Source organism: Salvelinus namaycush, chromosome 20, assembly GCF_016432855.1.
Source record: "Salvelinus namaycush isolate Seneca chromosome 20, SaNama_1.0, whole genome shotgun sequence".
Lineage (NCBI taxonomy): Eukaryota > Metazoa > Chordata > Actinopteri > Salmoniformes > Salmonidae > Salvelinus > Salvelinus namaycush.
Genome location: NC_052326.1, coordinates 45638445 through 45658254, shown reverse-complemented (window position 1 = coordinate 45658254; position 19810 = coordinate 45638445). Strand labels below are relative to the sequence as shown.

General features: G+C 46.4%; 1 protein-coding gene across 1 annotated transcript in view; it reads right to left on the bottom strand.

The window, feature by feature from the left end:
- The window catches only part of LOC120064842 (histone deacetylase 7-like), a 49921-nt gene that overhangs the window by 7491 nt on the left and 22620 nt on the right, over nt 1-19810 (bottom strand). Inside the window, exons 7-18 of the mRNA XM_039015436.1 lie at nt 16329-16428; nt 15050-15243; nt 14617-14790; nt 13343-13580; nt 12850-12983; nt 12004-12124; nt 10485-10534; nt 9140-9247; nt 8801-8856; nt 7879-7966; nt 7376-7495; nt 4634-4731 (exon numbers count right to left, since the gene is read on the bottom strand). Coding sequence (XP_038871364.1) covers nt 4634-4731; nt 7376-7495; nt 7879-7966; nt 8801-8856; nt 9140-9247; nt 10485-10534; nt 12004-12124; nt 12850-12983; nt 13343-13580; nt 14617-14790; nt 15050-15243; nt 16329-16428 — 1481 coding nt within the window. The remainder of the gene's footprint in view (nt 1-4633; nt 4732-7375; nt 7496-7878; nt 7967-8800; nt 8857-9139; nt 9248-10484; nt 10535-12003; nt 12125-12849; nt 12984-13342; nt 13581-14616; nt 14791-15049; nt 15244-16328; nt 16429-19810) is intronic.

Sequence of the window (19810 nt, the reverse complement as noted above, 5' to 3'; positions counted from 1 at the left end):
GGGTACCGGTACCGAGTCAGTGTGGAGGCTATATACAGGGGGTACCGGTACCGAGTCAGTGTGGAGGCTATATACAGGGGGCACCGGTACCGAGTCAGTGTGGAGGCTATATACAGGGGGTACCGGTACCGAGTCAGTGTGGAGGCTATATACAGGAGGCACCGGTATCAAGTCAGTGTGGAGGCTATATACAGGGGGCACCGGTACCGAGTCAGTGTGGAGGCTATATACAGGGGGCACCGGTACCAAGTCAGTGTGGAGGCTATATACAGGGGGCACCGGTACCGAGTCAGTGTGGAGGCTATATACAGGGGGCACCGGTACCGAGTCAGTGTGGAGGCTATATACAGGGGGCACCGGTACCGAGTCAGTGTGGAGGCTATATACAGGGGGCACCGGTACCGAGTCAGTGTGGAGGCTATATACAGTGGGCACCGGTACCGAGTCAGTGTGGAGGCTATATACAGGGGGCACCGGTACCGAGTCAGTGTGGAGGCTATATACAGGGGGCACCGGTACCGAGTCAGTGTGGAGGCTATATACAGGGGGCACCGGTACCGAGTCAGTGTGGAGGCTATATACAGGGGGCACCGGTACCGAGTCAGTGTGGAGGCTATATACAGGAGGCACCGGTATCAAGTCAGTGTGGAGGCTATATACAGGGGGCACCGGTACCGAGTCAGTGTGGAGGCTATATACAGGGGGCACCGGTACCGAGTCAGTGTGGAGGCTATATACAGGGGGCACCGGTACCGAGTCAGTGTGGAGGCTATATACAGGGGGCACCGGTACCGAGTCAGTGTGGAGGCTATATACAGGGGGCACCGGTACCGAGTCAGTGTGGAGGCTATATACAGGGGGCACCGGTACCGAGTCAGTGTGGAGGCTATATACAGGAGGCACCGGTATCAAGTCAGTGTGGAGGCTATATACAGGGGGCACCGGTACCGAGTCAGTGTGGAGGCTATATACAGGGGGCACCGGTACCGAGTCAGTGTGGAGGCTATATACAGGGGGCACCGGTACCGAGTCAGTGTGGAGGCTATATACAGGGGGCACCGGTACCGAGTCAGTGTGGAGGCTATATACAGGGGGCACCGGTACCGAGTCAGTGTGGAGGCTATATACAGGGGGCACCGGTACCGAGTCAGTGTGGAGGCTATATACAGGGGGCACCGGTACCGAGTCAGTGTGGAGGCTATATACAGGAGGCACCGGTATCAAGTCAGTGTGGAGGCTATATACAGGGGGCACCGGTACCGAGTCAGTGTGGAGGCTATATACAGGGGGCACCGGTACCGAGTCAGTGTGGAGGCTATATACAGGGGGCACCGGTACCGAGTCAGTGTGGAGGCTATATACAGGGGGCACCGGTACCGAGTCAGTGTGGAGGCTATATACAGGGGGCACCGGTACCGAGTCAGTGTGCGGGGGTACATGCTAGTTGAGGTAATCTGTAAATGTAGGTAGGGGTGAAGTGACTATGCATAGGTAATAAACAGCGAGTAGCAGCAGTGTACAAAAGGGAGGGGAGGTCAATGTAAATAGTCTGGTGGAGATTTTATTAATTGTTCAGCAGTCTAATGGCTTGGTGGTAGAAGCTGCTGAGGAGCCTTTTGGTCCGGTACCGCTTGCCGTGCGGTAGCAGAGGAAACAGTCTATAACTTGGGTGACTGGAGTCTCTGACAATTTTATGGGCTTTCCTCTGACACCGCCTATTATATAGGTCCTGTAGCCTAACGATAGTTACACATCATATACATTTCACCATTTGATTGACCCTTCAATTGGCACATTCATCCCCCCTCCTCTCCCCTGTAACAATTCCCCAGGCCATTGCTGTAAATGAATGTGTTCTCAGTCAAATTACCTGGTAAAATAAGGAAAATATTTTGGGGGGATTACTGTCACTAAACTTAATTTAAAAGAACTTTTGGCCTGTACCTTAAAATGCAATAATTGTTTTATGTTATATGCAGTTACCAGGTACACATGAGTAACTACTAGGCTACATTCTGGGTACCACAGCAGTTAAAGACTGACTACATAACAATAAGGGCTTTATCTAAAGCGTTAGTAAACAAATAACAGGACCAAGACAGAGAGATGTCCAGAGGGGAGGATGATGAGGAGGATGACGTCAACACACCCTCTCTATTTTCATCTTCTGGAACTGCTTCCCTTGTTCTTCTCCTCCTCCTCTTCTTCCTCATCCTCCTCTTCCTCCCGTTGCTGCTGCCAGTGATTTAGCGAGCACACACGGCCCATGCCGTGTTTGATTCCCCTCTCTCTTCTTCTCTTTCTCTCGTTCCCTTTCTCCCCCCCCACCCCTTCTCCGGCCGGCAGTTCAAAGCACTTCGGCGGGCGTCTGGTTCCCATTAGGGGCTCGGCCCTCTTCTCACGTCACTGACAGCCAGCCATCTGGGATCCATTGGGCTTAATTACGCCGCCTTTGGATTCCCTAACAATGCACCACCCCCACACCATTCACTCCCACCACCACCCCAATCCCTCCCGGGCTGCACTACCAGACCATGCAGCCTGTGCAGCCCCCCCCACACACACACATAAATGAACATGCACGTGTACATGAACAAATACAGTAACACTCTCCCAAGCTTCACAAAAATTCACAAGGCTACATCAACCCCCCCCACCCCCCCTAAAAACCCCTACCTCATCAGATAAATACCCCACCACTGACCCCACCACCTGATCCTACTGCATATCACACACACACACACACACACACACACACACACACACACACACACACACACACACACACACACACACACACACACACACACACACACACACACACACACAGACGTTGTATCCCCCAACTAAAGGAATCTACCAGATTATACTGCAACCCACCCCCCACCCCCCACCCCTCCACTACCTCTATCCTATAGCCGCTGAACTGCAAGACTCTATCTGAAATGCCACTTTCTTCACTAATATACAGAAGAGGGTGGCATTTTGGAGGCAAACCCAAGATCCCTCACCTCCTGAATGGCAAGATGTGAAATAAACAGGACTGCCCCATTGGTAGATGTAAATCTCAAATCAAATCAAAGTTTATTTGTCACGTGCACCAAATACAACAGGTGTAGGTAGACCTTACAGTGAAATGCTTACATACTGGCTCTAACCAACAGTGCAAAAAAGGTATTAGGTGAACAATAGGTAAGTAAAGAAATAAAACAACAGTAAAAAGACAGTGAAAAGGACAGTGAAAGGTAGATGAATATGAATCAAATTAGAAAGATGGCAGGCTGCATTGAACCAGGTTATTACATTTATGGTATTTCAAGATGCATAAAATACAACCAATGCAGAAAGACTGAAATTGGGTGCATATTTTCTGGCTGTACAGAAAGTCTGGGGAATAGAGGCCCAGTCACAGATTTTCCTTGCACAGAATTGACAATGTATTGCTTATAGTGTTTGTTGGTGGAATTGGGTGGGGGAACACGTGGGAAAGTGAACACATTTTCACTTGTAAAAATGTGTTTCTAAGGTGAATTCATGGGATTTTACATTTGGATATTACATTACAGTAATTTTTTTCAAATTCCACACTAGGATATTGCCTATATGTCTACAAGAAACAGTTAGGTAACATCTACCTGTAGGCTACTTAGAAAACTAAGTGATAGAGCTACCTGTATTGACATCTGAGCTACTGTAAGAAAAAACTACCAGGTAAAATCTACCTGCAATGAAAACGAAGTGACAGTTGCTAGGTAACATCTACCTGCAATGACATCTACCTGCAATGAAAACGAAGTGACAGTTGCTAGGTAACATCTACCTGCAATGACATCTACCTGCAATGAAAACGAAGTGACAGTTGCTAGGTAATGAAAATCACCTGTAATGAAAATGAAGTGACAGTTGTTAGGTACAGGGAACTACCTGTACACGTAACGAAGATAGTCACTAGGTAACATACACCTAAACTAGGGAACACTTACTAGGTTTTCTTATTCTTCTATACAACCAGTGAATCAACACAGACCATACTGCTTAAGAGGATCTCAGTGAGTTAGCAATTAGCATAGTATGCTACGGGTAAACATTGAGCCTAGCGTCTGCCTGTTAGAATCGATGGCTCGTAATGGTACAGTATGGCTTCAGCCGTTAGAATCGTGAGTTTGACGAGCTTGGCCCACCCACTGTGTGTATGCACCATACGGACCTCACATACTGTTCATCGTCTGGTGGCGAGCCAACCCCGCTGACAGGAACGCTCAAAGTTCATTACGCCGCAAACCGAGCAGCTATTCATTCAGGGGCTGAGGCTTGAATGAAGTGGAAAGTGCGGTGCACAGAAAAAAGACACACCTCCATTCAGTGGCATGGATCCACACCATATAATGGAGGGCATCACAAAAATCTAACTCGCATCACAATATAAACACATGATACTGTACAAGTCTGTTACATCCCAGCTGTGCGTAGTATTTCAAGGATGAGTGAAGAGTTTTGGTAAGACTTTCTATGAATCAATTGCGCGCACACCCCATTGACTAAAATATAATCTTTGCACTTTTGTGGTTTTGTCTTAATGTGATTAGGGCTGGAGGTAAGGTGAGGTAGGTTAGGCGTATCTCTAACTCTTTACCTGAATGCTGCTAGGTATTCTGCGTCGCCCATGGGGGGGTCCAAGCCTCCCGTCCACGCCACGTTGACATTGAAGCCCTCACCTGCTCCTACTCCCACCTGGACAGAGAGGAAGAGAAAGAGAGAAAGAGAGATGGGAGAGAGAGAAATAGAGATATTCATTGTTATTCATTAATATTCATAGTTATCATGTTAACATCTTACTTCATTGAAAGTTATGCTGAGAGCTGAGGGAGGGTCGTGAGATATTTTGCATCAAATGTTCACACACAATCAGCACCATAGTTTCAAAATGCACATTTGTGCCATTGAGGAAAAGCTGTGTCACATTTCAGTGACATAAGGGAGTGGTTACAATTTCCAAATGAAAGACGGCTGGACATTAATTCAACGCCTCCATCAACACAACAATTTTTATTTTTGATACAATTTGTAAAATCTGCTCATAAATCACAAAACTACACCCAGAATATGTCCCAGTTTTAACACACTACAGAGACATATTTTCTTGAGTTGTCAATATTTAGTTTCTAGCTATATTTCACCCAAACTTAGCACCCAGAACCAAATGTTAACGTCTGTCACAAGAGAGTATATTTCACCAAATGCCAGGCACAACCTGATTTGACCTCACATTAATGGGGTGGGAGAATATTTACTGTAGCTAATTACTGTAGCTAATTAGCTATTTACTGTAGCTATGTAGCTATTTACTGTAGCTATTTAGCTATTTACTGTAGCTATTTAGCTATTTACTGTAGTTAATTAGCTATTTACTGTAGCTAATTACTGTAGCTAATTAGCTATTTACTGTAGCTAATTAGCTATTTACTGAAGCTATTTGCCACTCAATGTCATGGTGAGGAGAGAGTGAGGACTGAGTGACACCCTATTGGCAACAAACCGTGGTCATTTCCTTTGTGTGTGTGTGTGTGTGTGTGTGTGTGTGTGTGTGTGTGTGTGATGATGTGCATCGCAGAATGTCTCTTGGTGGACTGGATGTTCACAGGGTAAATTCAAAACACATGTGCTCCGCCATACACTGCCAACTAGTCACTCTCTGTCTCTCACACACACAGACACACACACACACACACACACACACACACACACACACACACACACACACACACACACACACACACACACACACACACACACACACACACACACACACACACACACACACACACTCTCTCTCTATCCATCACTCCATTGTTCTTCTCTTCTTCATCCTCTTTCTTCATTTTTTTTTCTATTTTATTTCCCTTTCTGTCTTTCCTTTCATGTTTAAAAGATGCTGGAGTGGATTAGGGATACCCTGATGTTTCTGTGTAGTACCCCTGGTCACATCACCGCTACCCCCTAGTGTGTTATATAGGTACATGGTGCTGTGGTGACATCACCGCTACCCTCTAGTGTGTTATATAGGTACATGATGCTGTGGTGACATCACTGCTACCCTCTAGTGTGTTATATAGGTACATGGTTCTGTGTTGACATCACCGCTACCCTCTAGTGTGTTATATAGGTACATGGTTCTGTGGTGACATCAGCGCTACCCTCTAGTGTGTTATATAGGTACATGGTTCTGTGGTGACATCAGCGCTACCCCCTTGTGTGTTATATAGGTACATGGTGCTGTGGTGACATCACTGCTACCCCCTAGTGTGTTATATAGGTTCATGGTGCTGTGGTGACATCACTGCTACCCCCTAGTGTGTTATATAGGTACATGGTGCTGTGGTGACATCACTGCTACCCCCTAGTGTGCTATATAGGTACATGGTGCTGTGGTGACATCACTGCTACCCCCTAGTGTGTTATATAGGTACATGGTGCTGTGGTGACATCACTGCTACCCCCTAGTGTGCTATATAGGTATATGGTTCTGTGGTGACATCACTGCTACCCCCCTAGTGTGTTATATAGGTACATGGTTCTGTGGTGACATCACTGCTACCCCCGAGTGTGTTATATAGGTACATGGTTCTGTGGTGACATCGCCGCTACCCCCTAGTGTGATATATCGGTACATGGTGCTGTGGTGACATCACTGCTATGGTGACATCACTGCTACCCTCTAGTGTGTTATATAGGTACATGGTGCTGTGGTGACATCACTGCTACCCCCTAGTGTGTTATATAGGTACATGATGCTGTGGTGACATCACTGCTACCCCCTAGTGTGTTATATAGGTACATGGTGCTGTGGTGACATCACTGCTACCCCCTAGTGTGTTATATAGGTACATGGTGCTGTGGTGACATCACTGCTACCCCCTAGTGTGTTATATAGGTACATGGTGCTGTGGTGACATCACTGCTACCCCCTAGTGTGTTATATAGGTACATGGTGCTGTGGTGGAGGGACACAGAGACTTCAGAGGTTTACCACACAGCTCAGTGGAGGTCGAGTGGCCATTTAAGGCAAAGCCACATCCAAGCCAGAACAGCCTCATTTGGACCATCCCCTCATGACGAAGTTTATGGGAAAACATCCACTTTTTCATCCTCACAGTTTTGTGAGAATGGGAAAATGGGGGTGGGTGATGTGGTATTTGGTGGGTGGTAACAGATGCTGAAGGGGTTTTCAGACTAGTGGGCCGACCCAATCTGTTCGGTGCTTGCTCAGACGTTTTCTTTTCCAAATGGTCACAACAGTCATGTATTTGATGGACAGTTCCATCTACCAATGGGAGAGCATGATGTATACGGCGGTGGATAGTGCAACCTAACATACCTCAGCTGGGCCCCCGCTACCGGGGAAGAATTTGCCATTGTCATAGCGATGCAGGGAGATGTACAGCACGCTGGGGTCATTGTAGAAGACCGACTGGGTACCGTTCCCATGGTGAACATCCTGAACATTGGTGAGAAAGGTCAAGGGGCAGTCAGACTCTTAATTCTTTAGTATACTAAACCAGTCTAATTCTTGATCTTAATGTTTGCATCATCGCCTTTAGTGATTTCACACTAAAATACATACAATTATTTGTCCTTATAAGTTTGTGTGTGTGTGTGTGTGTGTGTGTGTGTGTGTGTGTGTGTGTGTGTGTGTGTGTGTGTGTGTGTGTGTGTGTATGCCTAGGCCCAGACTCGTGGCAGGTCTGACTCATGTGGAAAGCAGAGATCAGTGTGAATGCTGACACCAAGCTTATGGTCAATATGTGTGTTAAATTAAGCACGTGTGTGTGTCCGTGTTTAGATCCCATGTGGGGACCAGTGACAGCGGCCATCTCTCACCCAGTCCACAATGAGGATCTTGCTGACGCTGAGTTTGTGCTGGAGCTGCTTGGCTGCGATGGCCACGGAGTTGAAGAAGCAGAAACCCCTTTGGAGAAACACACATATGGGGACATATGAAGACTTATGAGAACATGTCCCCATAATGACACCATAGACACCCAATGTAAAGTCAAGGCTTTTTTAAGTGAAAGGTCTCCAGGAGATATCCCCATGATAATGTGAGGCCGTTCTCACTATACACAAACTAGGTGATGTGAGGACATTAGTGCCAATGGGTCAAACATGCTTTGTTTCACTGAACATGCACTCATATTTAGGCACGGTATGGTTGGACAGTACCAGAACGTAGGGTTGCAAAGTATGAATGACGGGAAATAGCGGTACTGACAGCAGGAGCTATAAGCTCGGGGAGTGTGAACTAAACTGTAGATCATATCTGCTGTCTAACTCTTCTCCTCCAGAGTCATTATCGACACATAAATAACTACTGACAGGCACTGCTGAGTACACACACTAGCACGCGTGAACTCAAACACGCACACACACACACAGACGCAAGCAAACACACGCATATGCAAGCACACAAGCAGACAACCACACACACACACACACACATGTGGTAAGTGCACTAATGCCTTCTATTTAAGAGTGACACACACAAACACACTCACACACACATGCACACACTTAGAGGTGGTGCTATAGGCTGACAGCACAATGTCCTGAAAGCTGGGCATGAATTGAGCAGCGCGGGTAGACGTAGATTGCTGTTAGCCTTGGGCAAGTGTAACACATACTCTATACACACACATAACACACACCTGAAAGGTACTTTTGATGTGTAGGGAACCCTTTGAAATTATTTTAGAGACCTCCTGTTTCCGTGTGTGTGTGTGTGTGTGTGTGGTGCAGTACTTACAAGGGGGTAGAGTGGGCTGCATGATGTCCAGGGGGCCTCACCACTGCAAAGCCATTCTGTGAGGATGGAATAGAAACTTTAACACTGATTCTGGCTTTCTCTGATTAAATCTTACGATTTCACTTATATTAGTTGAATACAGGTGACATTGAAAGGTTTTGATATAGCCATATTAAATTCCAATTTCATGTGAAATTCATAAATTCAATAAGCCACGAAGAGAAATGACTATACAGTATGCTTCAATGTGTATTCATGTATGTTACGGGGTTGACAATTCTGATCAGCTGTGTTACGGCTCGGACAGGACTAAGTGGGGGTTGCGATTGGCGGTCTCACCTTCAGCTCTCCCTGTGCCACCCTGAGTGCCAGCTCCGTCACGCTGCCTGCTGCCAAGCGAGACGCCGTTGATGTGTGCATCTCGTTCCAGATCGTATCATTGTCCACCTGTCAATCACGCAAAACCAAGAAGTTCATTGATTGAAAATGGTGTCAGACCAATGAGGTAAAGAGGAAGTCACCCATTGGAATAGGGAGGTGACAGGTTGTGACAGGTTGTAGGAAAGATTCCAGTATTGGATTACTACTGTTTATTCCAACCAAATGAAGAGCATCATGACTTATTGAGAACCAGGGGGAAGGGTTTGGCAAGGGTAACATCTACCCACACTAATCACCACAACATTGACTTACTGCTGGTGTAAAGGGGGTAGTAAAGTATTCCTGTTCTCAGATCCTCTCTCTCTCTCTCTCTCTCTCTCTCTCTCCCTCCCTTTGTTATTCCATGTTTCAAAACTACACATTTCTGGCGGTTTGGCACAACGGAACAATGAAATCAGAGGAATTTATTTTATCACCGTCTTGGCCATCTTGTTCCAATCAGTGTGCCTGACCAGAGGAGCCAAGAGCCAGAAATCCAGACAGATCAGGCGCCTTATCAACACTATACAAAGCCCCTTCCTCCTCCTATTCCCCCTCATCTTCTTCCTCATCCACTCATCCCTTCTTCATCTTCTTCTTCTGTGTCTGCAAATATATTCTCCTTCTTTGATACAAACCATCCTCTCCTCCTCCACTTTCATTTTCTCCCTGTTTCTCTCAACTCCTTCTTCCTTCTCTCATCTCCTCTTCGTCTTCATTAATGTCCGCATTTTCTCCTTCCTTATTTCTTTTATTATTTTTTATTTCACCTTTATTTAACCAGGTAGGCTCGTTGAGAACAAGTTCTCATTTACAACTGCGACCTTATCAACACCATACAAGCCTACTTCTTCCTAATCCCCCCCCCCCCTTTCTCTTATTCCTCTTCAACTCATCCCTGCCTCATCCTCTTCTTTGGTGTCCATAAAGTCCACCTCTCTCTCTCCCTCTTTCTCCCTCTCTCTCTCCGTCGTTCTCTTTCTCATCTCTCACCTTTTCTTTGTCTTTGATATCTATTTGGCGTTTCGACCAAGTCCCTGCCAACAACAACATCCTCCATAATTTGTAGTCCTATTAGCTTAATTGTGTAATGAGGCATAATCAAGCATGTAATGTTTGCCATTTTGTAATGTGATTAGATAAGTGGAAAGATTTCACAATCTTTGATTGTGCATTACAGGGTCTGTTGAGCTGTGTGCCTGTGTACTGTAAGTGTGTGTGTGTGTGTGTTGTGTATGTGTGTGTGTACTTTTGAGTAACTCACCCCAACTCCTCCACATCGTAGCATCACAAACATCCTTTGAGATAAGATCCCTGCAAGAGAAAGATAAGATAACTTTAATGTGCTTTAATAACACACTTGTATGCCATCTGTAAATACGAATAACATTTTTAAATTAAGAGCTTAGTTGGTTTAGCTATGGAAAAAGATGGGAACCTTCCCGCTAGCCATGATTGGTTGAGATAATGGATGGGCTGGACATGCCAAGAGATGAGTTCAGATTGGTCTGCCATGTAGCACGCTTCTGTCTATAACATGAGCAGCTCAGTATGTGTAGATAATCCTTTCTCTCGTTTGAAAGATATAATGTAGCAAAAGTGTTGCTACTGCTCTAAACAACGTTGCTGCCCTGGATTTAGCAGGCACTATCGACAAAGATCAGTGGGAAAAAGTTGTGATGGACTACTTTCTGCACACGGCCAGTGTGAACCGGCGTGACTTGACACAACGGGCCAAACAAGCTGTAGTGACAAACAAAACGGAAAAGACACAGGACGTCTTACTTAGTTAAATGGTTCCAGTCTGCCGTGAAGCATTCATCCATGTATACAGGTAAGAGTCTAGCTTCATTTTCAGATATTACAGCTTTCACATTTTACCAGAAAGTCGTTTTCATTGCAAGTTGAAGCTTACTGTTAGTTAGCTAGCGAATGTTAGCTTGCCTGCTCGCTAGCTAACGTTGCGTGTACGATCTGTGTAATTGAATCAAGTTGGTTAGTTTTAGCTACCTGCAGATTCATTCTACAGCATTTCATGGATGGTGGCTAGCTATGACAATCTGTTTGTACTGTAGCTATGGGTTGGGATTATGGTTAATTGTTGTGTAGTGTGTGTTTACCAGAGACGGTAATGTGAAGAACAACATGACCTGAACCAAAGTCAGATTAGGATACAGGCCAAGGACTAGATAGTGTATATTTTTACCACAAGTTTTTCCTTATTGTAGGCTACTACTTTTACCACTTTAAGTTTTGAAGTATTTGGTTGTTTACTGAGTCTCTACTTTTATCCAAAGTAAAAAATAGCATTTAAAATGTTGCTACATAAGACCGAATCGAGGCGGTCGGTCACAAATGATCCATGCATGTGTATAGGTCCATGTATGTGATTATGAGTGTGCAAAAATACAGATATTTGCCTATTGCCCAAGTGAGTGTTTGACAATGAAAGGCATCAGAGCTGTGTTAGTTTGAGTGTGTGTACTGTATGTGTCAGTGAGTGAAGATGAGTGTGTGTGTGTGTGTGTGTGTGTGTGTGTGTGTGTGTGTGTGTGTGTGTGTGTGTGTGTGTGTGTGTGTGTGTGTGTGTGTAAGATAGAGAGAGACTGTGTGTGTGTGTCTGTGTGTGTGTGTGTCTGTGTGTGTGTGTGTGTGTGTGTGTGTGTGTGTGTGTGTGTGTGTGTGTGTGTGTGTGTGTGTGTGTGTGTGTGTGTGTGTGTGTGTGTGTGAAAGATAGAGACTGAGTGTGTGTCTGTGTGAAGATGTGTGTGTGTGTGTCACACCAGCCAGCTTGCGGTTGTCCAGTTTGAGACGATGGAGTTGGTTGGTGCCATACAGCAGGACGTGCTTCTCGGAGTGGACAGACTGAAGCTCCTCCAGAGAGGCCTTCCTGCTACGGATACACTACAGCAGCAAACACACACGCTTCATTAAAATGTCATGTTAACACACACACATACACACATGGATGGACGCACGCACACACACCTGCACACACACGCTCACACACACCACTCAACTGACTGTGGTGCACACACACACACACACGAAATAACAGACACTCACACAGTTGGCCAGGGTAGAGGGAGCTGCAATGTTAGCTTAACTCTAAGTGACAGTAGTGATCATAGTAGGCGTTAGAAATTGGCCCATCATCTTTGAACAAAGTAGCACTGTAGCGTTTACTAAGTGTCAGTTTATCTCTCGTGGACACATAAATAGTATCGTAACATCTGTCAAAAGACTGTGGAATGCGACGACTATCTAACAGTTGTTCCGGTGCACAGATTTTTTCGTCACTGGTTTTTGAACAAATCACAATTTAGCGTGCATGCGCATCTTTCTAAATTCGGAAGGGGAAGGGACATTTGGCCCATAGACTTGCCTGAGTCTTGTAGCGATAGAGGGCTGCAGCTACCGCCCTGCTTCCGCTCCTCGTTTTAGTATCTTTTTTTTCTTCATGCGATGACACAATTAGGCCAGATTCTAGTTCTGCGTTTCCTAGATTAGGTGTCAGTAAACCATCTCAGGGACCGGCACCGGTCCACAGACCAGAAGTTGAGAAACACTGGTATAATATATCATAATATAACACACAAACATCTATATATATATATATACACACACACCTCACACTGGTTCCTGAGGCCTCTTTCTTGCAATCTGGACCAGATGCTCTGGATTCTCCCAGCATGCTCTGGGTGTCGGCTGTTGTCGCCACAGGTGCACTGGTGCTTTAGCATCTGAGAGTCATACACCAGACCTACACACACACACACACACACACACACACACACACACACACACACACACACACACACACACACACACACACACACACACACACACACAGTGGTTTAGATACCATACGAAATAGGTAGAAAGACAGTCAGCCAGCCAGTCAGCCAGACAGCCAGCCAGCCAGCCAGCCAGTCAGCCAGCCAGCCAGTCAGCCAGCCAGCCAGACAGCCAGACAGACAGCCAGCCAGTCAGCCAGCGATCCTATTAAATGAAGTTATAATATGTCATTCTATAGACGGGACATAGAGCTGAATATATAGTAAACTGACCATGTGATACAACATAAAGCATTGTGTACAGCACTCCCCAAGTCTTTCTCACCAGTGGTGAATCGTAGCTTGGTGGGGGTCTCCGGACCAGTGCTGGGCAGAGACAGCGGGGTGTCTGTGGGCTGTGGAGGAGGGGGAAGAGAGGTGGAGGCAGGGGAGGACTTTGCACGGCCAAGGGGGCGGTGGGAAGGGCCAAGAACCACAGGCACACCCAGGCTGTCCAGGTAGGTCACCTGTCTGCGCCTTTCTGTCAGGACCTGAAGGTGCCTGGACTGCTCCCAATGGAATGACTGGAGGGGGAGGGAGGGAGGAGAGAGAGTGGAGAAGATGGGGAAAGAAAAGGGGGGACAAGAGGGAGGGAGAAAGGGAGAGGAATGGAGGGAGAAACGGGGAGGAATGGAGGGAGAAACGGGGAGGAATGGAGGGAGAAAGGGAGAGGAATGGTGGGAGAAACGGGGAGGAATGGAGGGAGAAACGGGGAGGAATGGAGGGAGAAAGGGAGAGGAATGGTGGGAGAAACAGGGAGGAATGGAGGGAGAAACGGGGAGGAATGGAGGGAGAAACGGGGAGGAATGGAGGGAGAAAGGGAGAGGAATGGTGGGAGAAACGGGGAGGAATGGAGGGAGAAACGGGGAGGAATGGAGGGAGAAAGGGAGAGGAATGGTGGGAGAAACGGGGAGGAATGGAGGGAGAAACGGGGAGGAATGGAGGGAGAAACGGGGAGGAATGGAGGGAGAAAGGGAGAGGAATGGAGGGAGAAAGGGAGAGGAACGGGAGAACGGAGAGAGAGTGAGAGAGAGAGAAAAAAGATGAGTAGAAGTATGATTATTTTGTTTGTTTATCCATTACTTTAGCAATGACATAAAACAGGCAACTAAGAGCTGAGCTATTGAGCTGTTATTATATGGTGCCCTCTATTGGTGAGCCAAACAGTTGGTCTGAACTGAAGCTGTAGTTGGGAGTGGGACTAATTGAATAATTTTCTGTATGACCTAGGTAGCGCTTCAGGTGTGTTGTGAGTGTGTGTGCGTCCGCATGCATGCATATCAGAGGAGGCTGGTGAGGGGAGCTATAGGAGGATGGGCTCAATGTAATGGCGGAATGGACTAAATGGAACGTAGTCAAACTTGGTTTCCATATCTTTGATGTGTTTGATACCGTTCAATTAATTCCATTACAGCCATTACAATGAGCCTGTCCTCCTATAGCTCCTCTGATGTGTGTGTGTGTGTGTGTGTGTGTGTGTGTGTGTGTGTGTGCGTGCGTGCGTGCGTGCGTGCGTGCGTGCGTGCGTGCGTGCGTGCGTGCATGTGTGAGAACATGTACCTGATTCATCAGAGGTGTGCATTTCCTGATATGTTCCCCATGGCTGTCTCGTGAGGAGGTAGACTCTGTGTCCCACATTGACTCAGAGCTGCTGGTTCCACTCTGTCTACTTCTCTGGTATCCATCCCCCTCCCCTGACCTGATCTCCTCTGGGTCCATGTCCTCCGAGGGGATCTGTGTGAGACGAGGCTTCTCAGAGGGTCAAAGGTCATCATGCGTTAGTCTTCACTCTTCTTCTTCATGTCTCACTAGTACTATTATGCAGTATATAGATATATGTATTGTACTGTGTGTGTGTGTGTGTGTGTGTGTGTGTGTGTGTGTGTGTGTGTGTGTGTGTGTGTGTGTGTGTGTGTGTGTGTGCGTGCACATGCGCATGCTGCTCGACAATTCCCAAGCTGTGTGAGTGTGTCCAGTCTGTGCTCCCTCTCACCTGGTCCAGGTGTGTGTTTTGTTTGAGTCTCTCCAGCAGCAGATTGTGGTTCTGCTGCAGTAGCTGGTGCTGCTGGTGAGAGGGCAGTGGGGGCTCAGACCGGGTCCGACCCAGGGGCCTGTGGGGGCCCAAGGTGACCAGGCCTTCCAGTCTGGAGGAGGGGTACTGGATAAGGCCTGGGTTCAGACCTCGCACTGGAGTAAGAGAGAGGTGGGAAGGGAGAAAGTGAAGGGGAAGATAGAGGGATAGAGGGAGGGAGACAGGGAGAGAGAGAGAGAAAAAAAAGGGGAGAGAGAGAGAGAAAGAGGGAGAGAGAAGGGGGAGTGAGAGCAAGAGAGAAGGGGAGAGAGAGAGAGAGAGAGAGAGAGAGAGAGAGAGAGAGAGAGAGAGAGAGAGAGAGAGAAGGGGAGAGAGAGAGACATCAGGATCATCATGTTTGACAAATAAAATAAGAAAATGGATGTTATCTCTTGACCAGAGAGGAAGTGGACTGTTGTGCGAATGTTTTTTATTTATCTAGGCAAGTCAGTTAAGAACAAATTCTTATTTACAATGACAGCCTACCGGGGAACAGTGGGTTAACTGCCTTGTACACCCGCATTGCTTGCTGTTTGGGGATTTAGGCTGGGTTTCTGTACAGCACTTTGTGACATCAGCTGATGTAAGAAGGGCTTTATAAATACATTTGATTGATTGATTGTTCAGGGGCAGAATGACATATTTTTACTTTGTCAGCTCGGGGATTCGATCCAGCAACTGCTCAGTTACTGGCCCAACGTGCTAACTACTAGGCTTTGATGAGTCTGGGTAACCATGAAATAGATCAGTTTGATGAGTCTGGGTAACCAGGAAATAGATCAGTTTGATGAGTCTGGGTAACCAGGAAATAGATCAGTTTGATGAGTCTGGGTAACCAGGAAATAGATCAGTTTGATGAGTCTGGGTAACCAGGAAATAGATCAGTTTGATGAGTCTGGGTAACCAGGAAATAGATCAGTTTGATGAGTCTGGGTAACCAGGAAATAGATCAGTGGATGAGTGGATGAAGTAAGTGGAATTCAGTCAAATGGTCAATAGAGGGCAGTGTCGCTCTGTGTGTGTTTGATTAGCTGCGCATGCAGCAGTCCTGAAGGCTCCAGGATGACTACAGGTGTGTGTGTGCGTGTATGTATATCTGTGTGTGTCTCACCAGTGACTAGCTGTGTATGCAGCAGTCCTGAAGGCTCCAGGATGACTACAGGTGTGTGTGTGCGTGTATGTATATCTGTGTGTGTCTCACCAGTGACTAGCTGTGTATGCAGCAGTCCTGAGGGCTCCAGGATGAACATGGGCTGGAGGTGATGGTGGGCAGCACTGTGTCTCTCCATGGGCAGGTAGACCTGGTCCGGAAAACACAAAACATTCAAACATAACTGCTAAACACACTAAATAAATTGAGTAGTGTTAACTCAAACAACAATAGTCATTTAAACTTGATTCAATTACTGTAGGTAGTGTGCACTCAATTACTAACTTCTGGGGTATCAAAGTTCAGTCCTCAAGGTTTCAATGTCTGTTAGAATAGATTGACTGTTTCATTCCTTTAGTATAAGTGTAAGAGCAGAAAAAAAGCATCAGTTTGCTGGAATCTGAGTGGTGAAAAATATTCTTGGGAAACTGAAAAGGACATGTCAGTTGAACACTAATCTAATATTCATGGTACAGTACAGCCAGGTGGCCAAATGTTTTAAACAGGCCTGTTGAAGAGAGAGAGAGAGAAAGAGAGATGGACAACTGTACACCACTGCCATGTTATTCAATCAGCCCTTATTCAATTAAAACATATACTATATACAAAAGTATGTGGATACCCCTTCGAATTAGTGGATTCAGCTATTTCAGCCACACCCGTTGCTGACAGGTGTATAACATAGAGCACATGCAACCTTCAAATCGTCTGTCCTCGGTTGCAACACTCACTATCGAGTTCCAAACTGCCTCTGGGAGCAACGTCAGCAAAATAACTGTTCATTGGGAGCTTCATGAAATGGGTTCCACAAGCCTAAGATCACCATGTGCAATGCCAAGTGTCGGCTGGAGTGGTGTAAAGCTCGCCACCATTGGGTTGTGGAGCAGTGGAAACACATTCTCTGGAGTGACGAATCATGCTTCACCATCTGGCAGTACGACGGACGAATCTGAGTTTGGCGAATGCATAGTAGCAACTGTAAAGTTTGGTGGATGAGGGCCTCCCGAGTGGTGCAGCGGTCTAAGTCACTGTATCGCAGTGCTAGAGGCATCACTACAGATCTGGGTTTGATCCCAGGCTGTGTCGCAGCCAGCCGCGACTGGGAGACCCATGAGGCGGCGCATAATTGGCCCAGCGTCGTCAGGGTTAGGGGAGGGTTTGGCCGGCTTGGATGTCCTTGTCCCATCGCGCTCTTGCAACTCCTTGTGGTGGCACGCTGACTTCAGTCGCCAGCTGTACAGTGTTTCCTCTAACACATTGGTGCAGCCGGTTTCCGGGTTAAGCGAGCAGTGTCAAGAAACAGTGCGGCTTGGCGGAGTCGTGTTTCAGAGGGAGCATGGCTCCCGACCTTCACCTGTCCCGAGTCCGTACGGGAGCTGCAGCGATGGGACGAGACCAGGGTAAAGGCCAGCCCGGGGGCTGTGTGCGACCCGATTCAGTATGGCCCGCGGAATCATGCTCAGATCACATAAAGAATTTGAGATACACACATGTCACAGTTACAAATAGTAGCTAGATAGAAATTGCGCAAAAAATAGTTTTTCAAAGATTTCAAAGAAAAGGAAAATAGACAATGAATGTAGGGTGTTCCAGCAAGAGTGGACATCGAAATATTTCTTTATTGAGGTATCAGGGAAAGCTGTGTGCTTTGTGTGCAAAGAGAGCATCGCTGTCTTGAAAAACTACAACTTGTCCCGACACTTCCAGACGAAGCATCCACTCTAAAGAGTGGCTTTCTCAGTTGCAAAAGCAACAAGGACTTTTCACAAAACTGCATTCAGCAAATGATGGAATTGCGAGAGCTAGCTATGTACTGTCCCACAAAATTGCTAAACATAGCAAACCATTCGCTGAGGGCGAATTCATTAAAGTGTTTTTAATTGACTCTGCAGCAATACTTTGCCCTGAGAAGGAAGAGCTGTTTGAAAATGTTTCCCTGTCTAGACGAACAGTGACACAGCGTGTTGAGGACATTGCAGAGAATATGGAACAACAGTTGAAAGACAAGGTAAAGGATTTCACCTATTTCTCCTTGGCCCTGGATGAGAGCAGTTATGCAGGTGACACGGCACAGTTCTTGATATTCTTACGAGGCATAACCCCAGAAATGCGAAATTACAGAGGAGCATGCTTCAGTGCAGTCAATGAAGAGCACAACCACAGGGAAATATTTATTGGAGGAGGTTAATAAGTGTATGGCAAAGCTGGGACTGAGTTAAAAAATATATCCAGCGTGACCACTGATGGGTGCCCAAACTTGACAGGAAAAAACATTGGCCTTTTGAAAAGGATGCGAGATTAAGTAGCTGAACCCAGATCAGAAAATGATTTTCCTGCACTGCATTATTCACCCGGTGGTGCTCTGCAAACGTGTTCTGAAAATGAGCCTGTTGTGGATACAGTCACTAAAGTGGGAAACTTCATAAGAGCAAAATCTTTAAACCACAGGCAGTTTGTCTCACTGTTGGAAGAGACAGAGTCGGGCCATGCAGATCTCCCCTACCACACAAATGTAAGATGGCTGTGTTTCGGGAAGGAGCTTAAAAGGGTGTGGGACCTGAAGTCGGAGATTGATGAGTTTTTGCAAATGAAAGGAAAATATGTTGATTTCCCTCAACTGCAAGATAAAGAATGGTTGGCAGATTTTGCCTTCACCGTGGACATCATGGCCCTCATGAATGAACTGAATTCCAAACTACAAGGGAAGGGCCTTTTTGCACGTCAGATGTACAGCCTTGTCAAAGCCTTCAAGGGAAAATTACTCCTCCTGACCCGCCAAGTAGAAGCCAACAATCTCACCCAACTTCCGACACTACTAGTCTGTTCCCTATCAGATGACCAGCGGGAGAAGTATACATCACTGCTGCGTGCTTTGAATGGTGAGTTTTCTCGTTGTTTTGAGGAAAATGACATGGTGTTGGTTTCCTCTCCTTTCACCTTCAATGTGGATAACGCTCCCACTGACCTGCAACTTGAGCTTATCGATCTTCAGTCTGATGCAGTGATTGGAGAACTATTCAAAACAATGTCACTGACGAGGTTCTATGCATCTCTCGATGAACAAAACTTTCCAAAGATTAGGAGTTCTGCTCAGAAGACGTTTGTACTGTTTGGGTCAACCTATGTATGTGAACAGACATGTTCAGTGATGAAAGTCAAGACACAGATCATCTCTTACTGACTAATTTCTCATCAATCCTGCGCATAGCGACGTCAGAAACTATACCTGACTTCACTGCTCTAGTCAATGTCCATCAGAGACTTCACTGCTCTAGTCAATGTCCATCAGAGACTTCACTGCTCTAGTCAATGTCCATCAGAGACTTCACTGCTCTAGTCAATGTCCATCAGAGACTTCACTGCTCTAGTCAATGTCCATCAGAGACTTCACTGCTCTAGTCAATACCCATCAGAGACTTCACTGCTCTAGTCAATACCCATCAGAGACTTCACTGCTCTAGTCAATGCCCATCAGAGACTTCACTGCTCTAGTCAATGCCCATCAGAGACTTCACTGCTCTAGTCAATGCCCA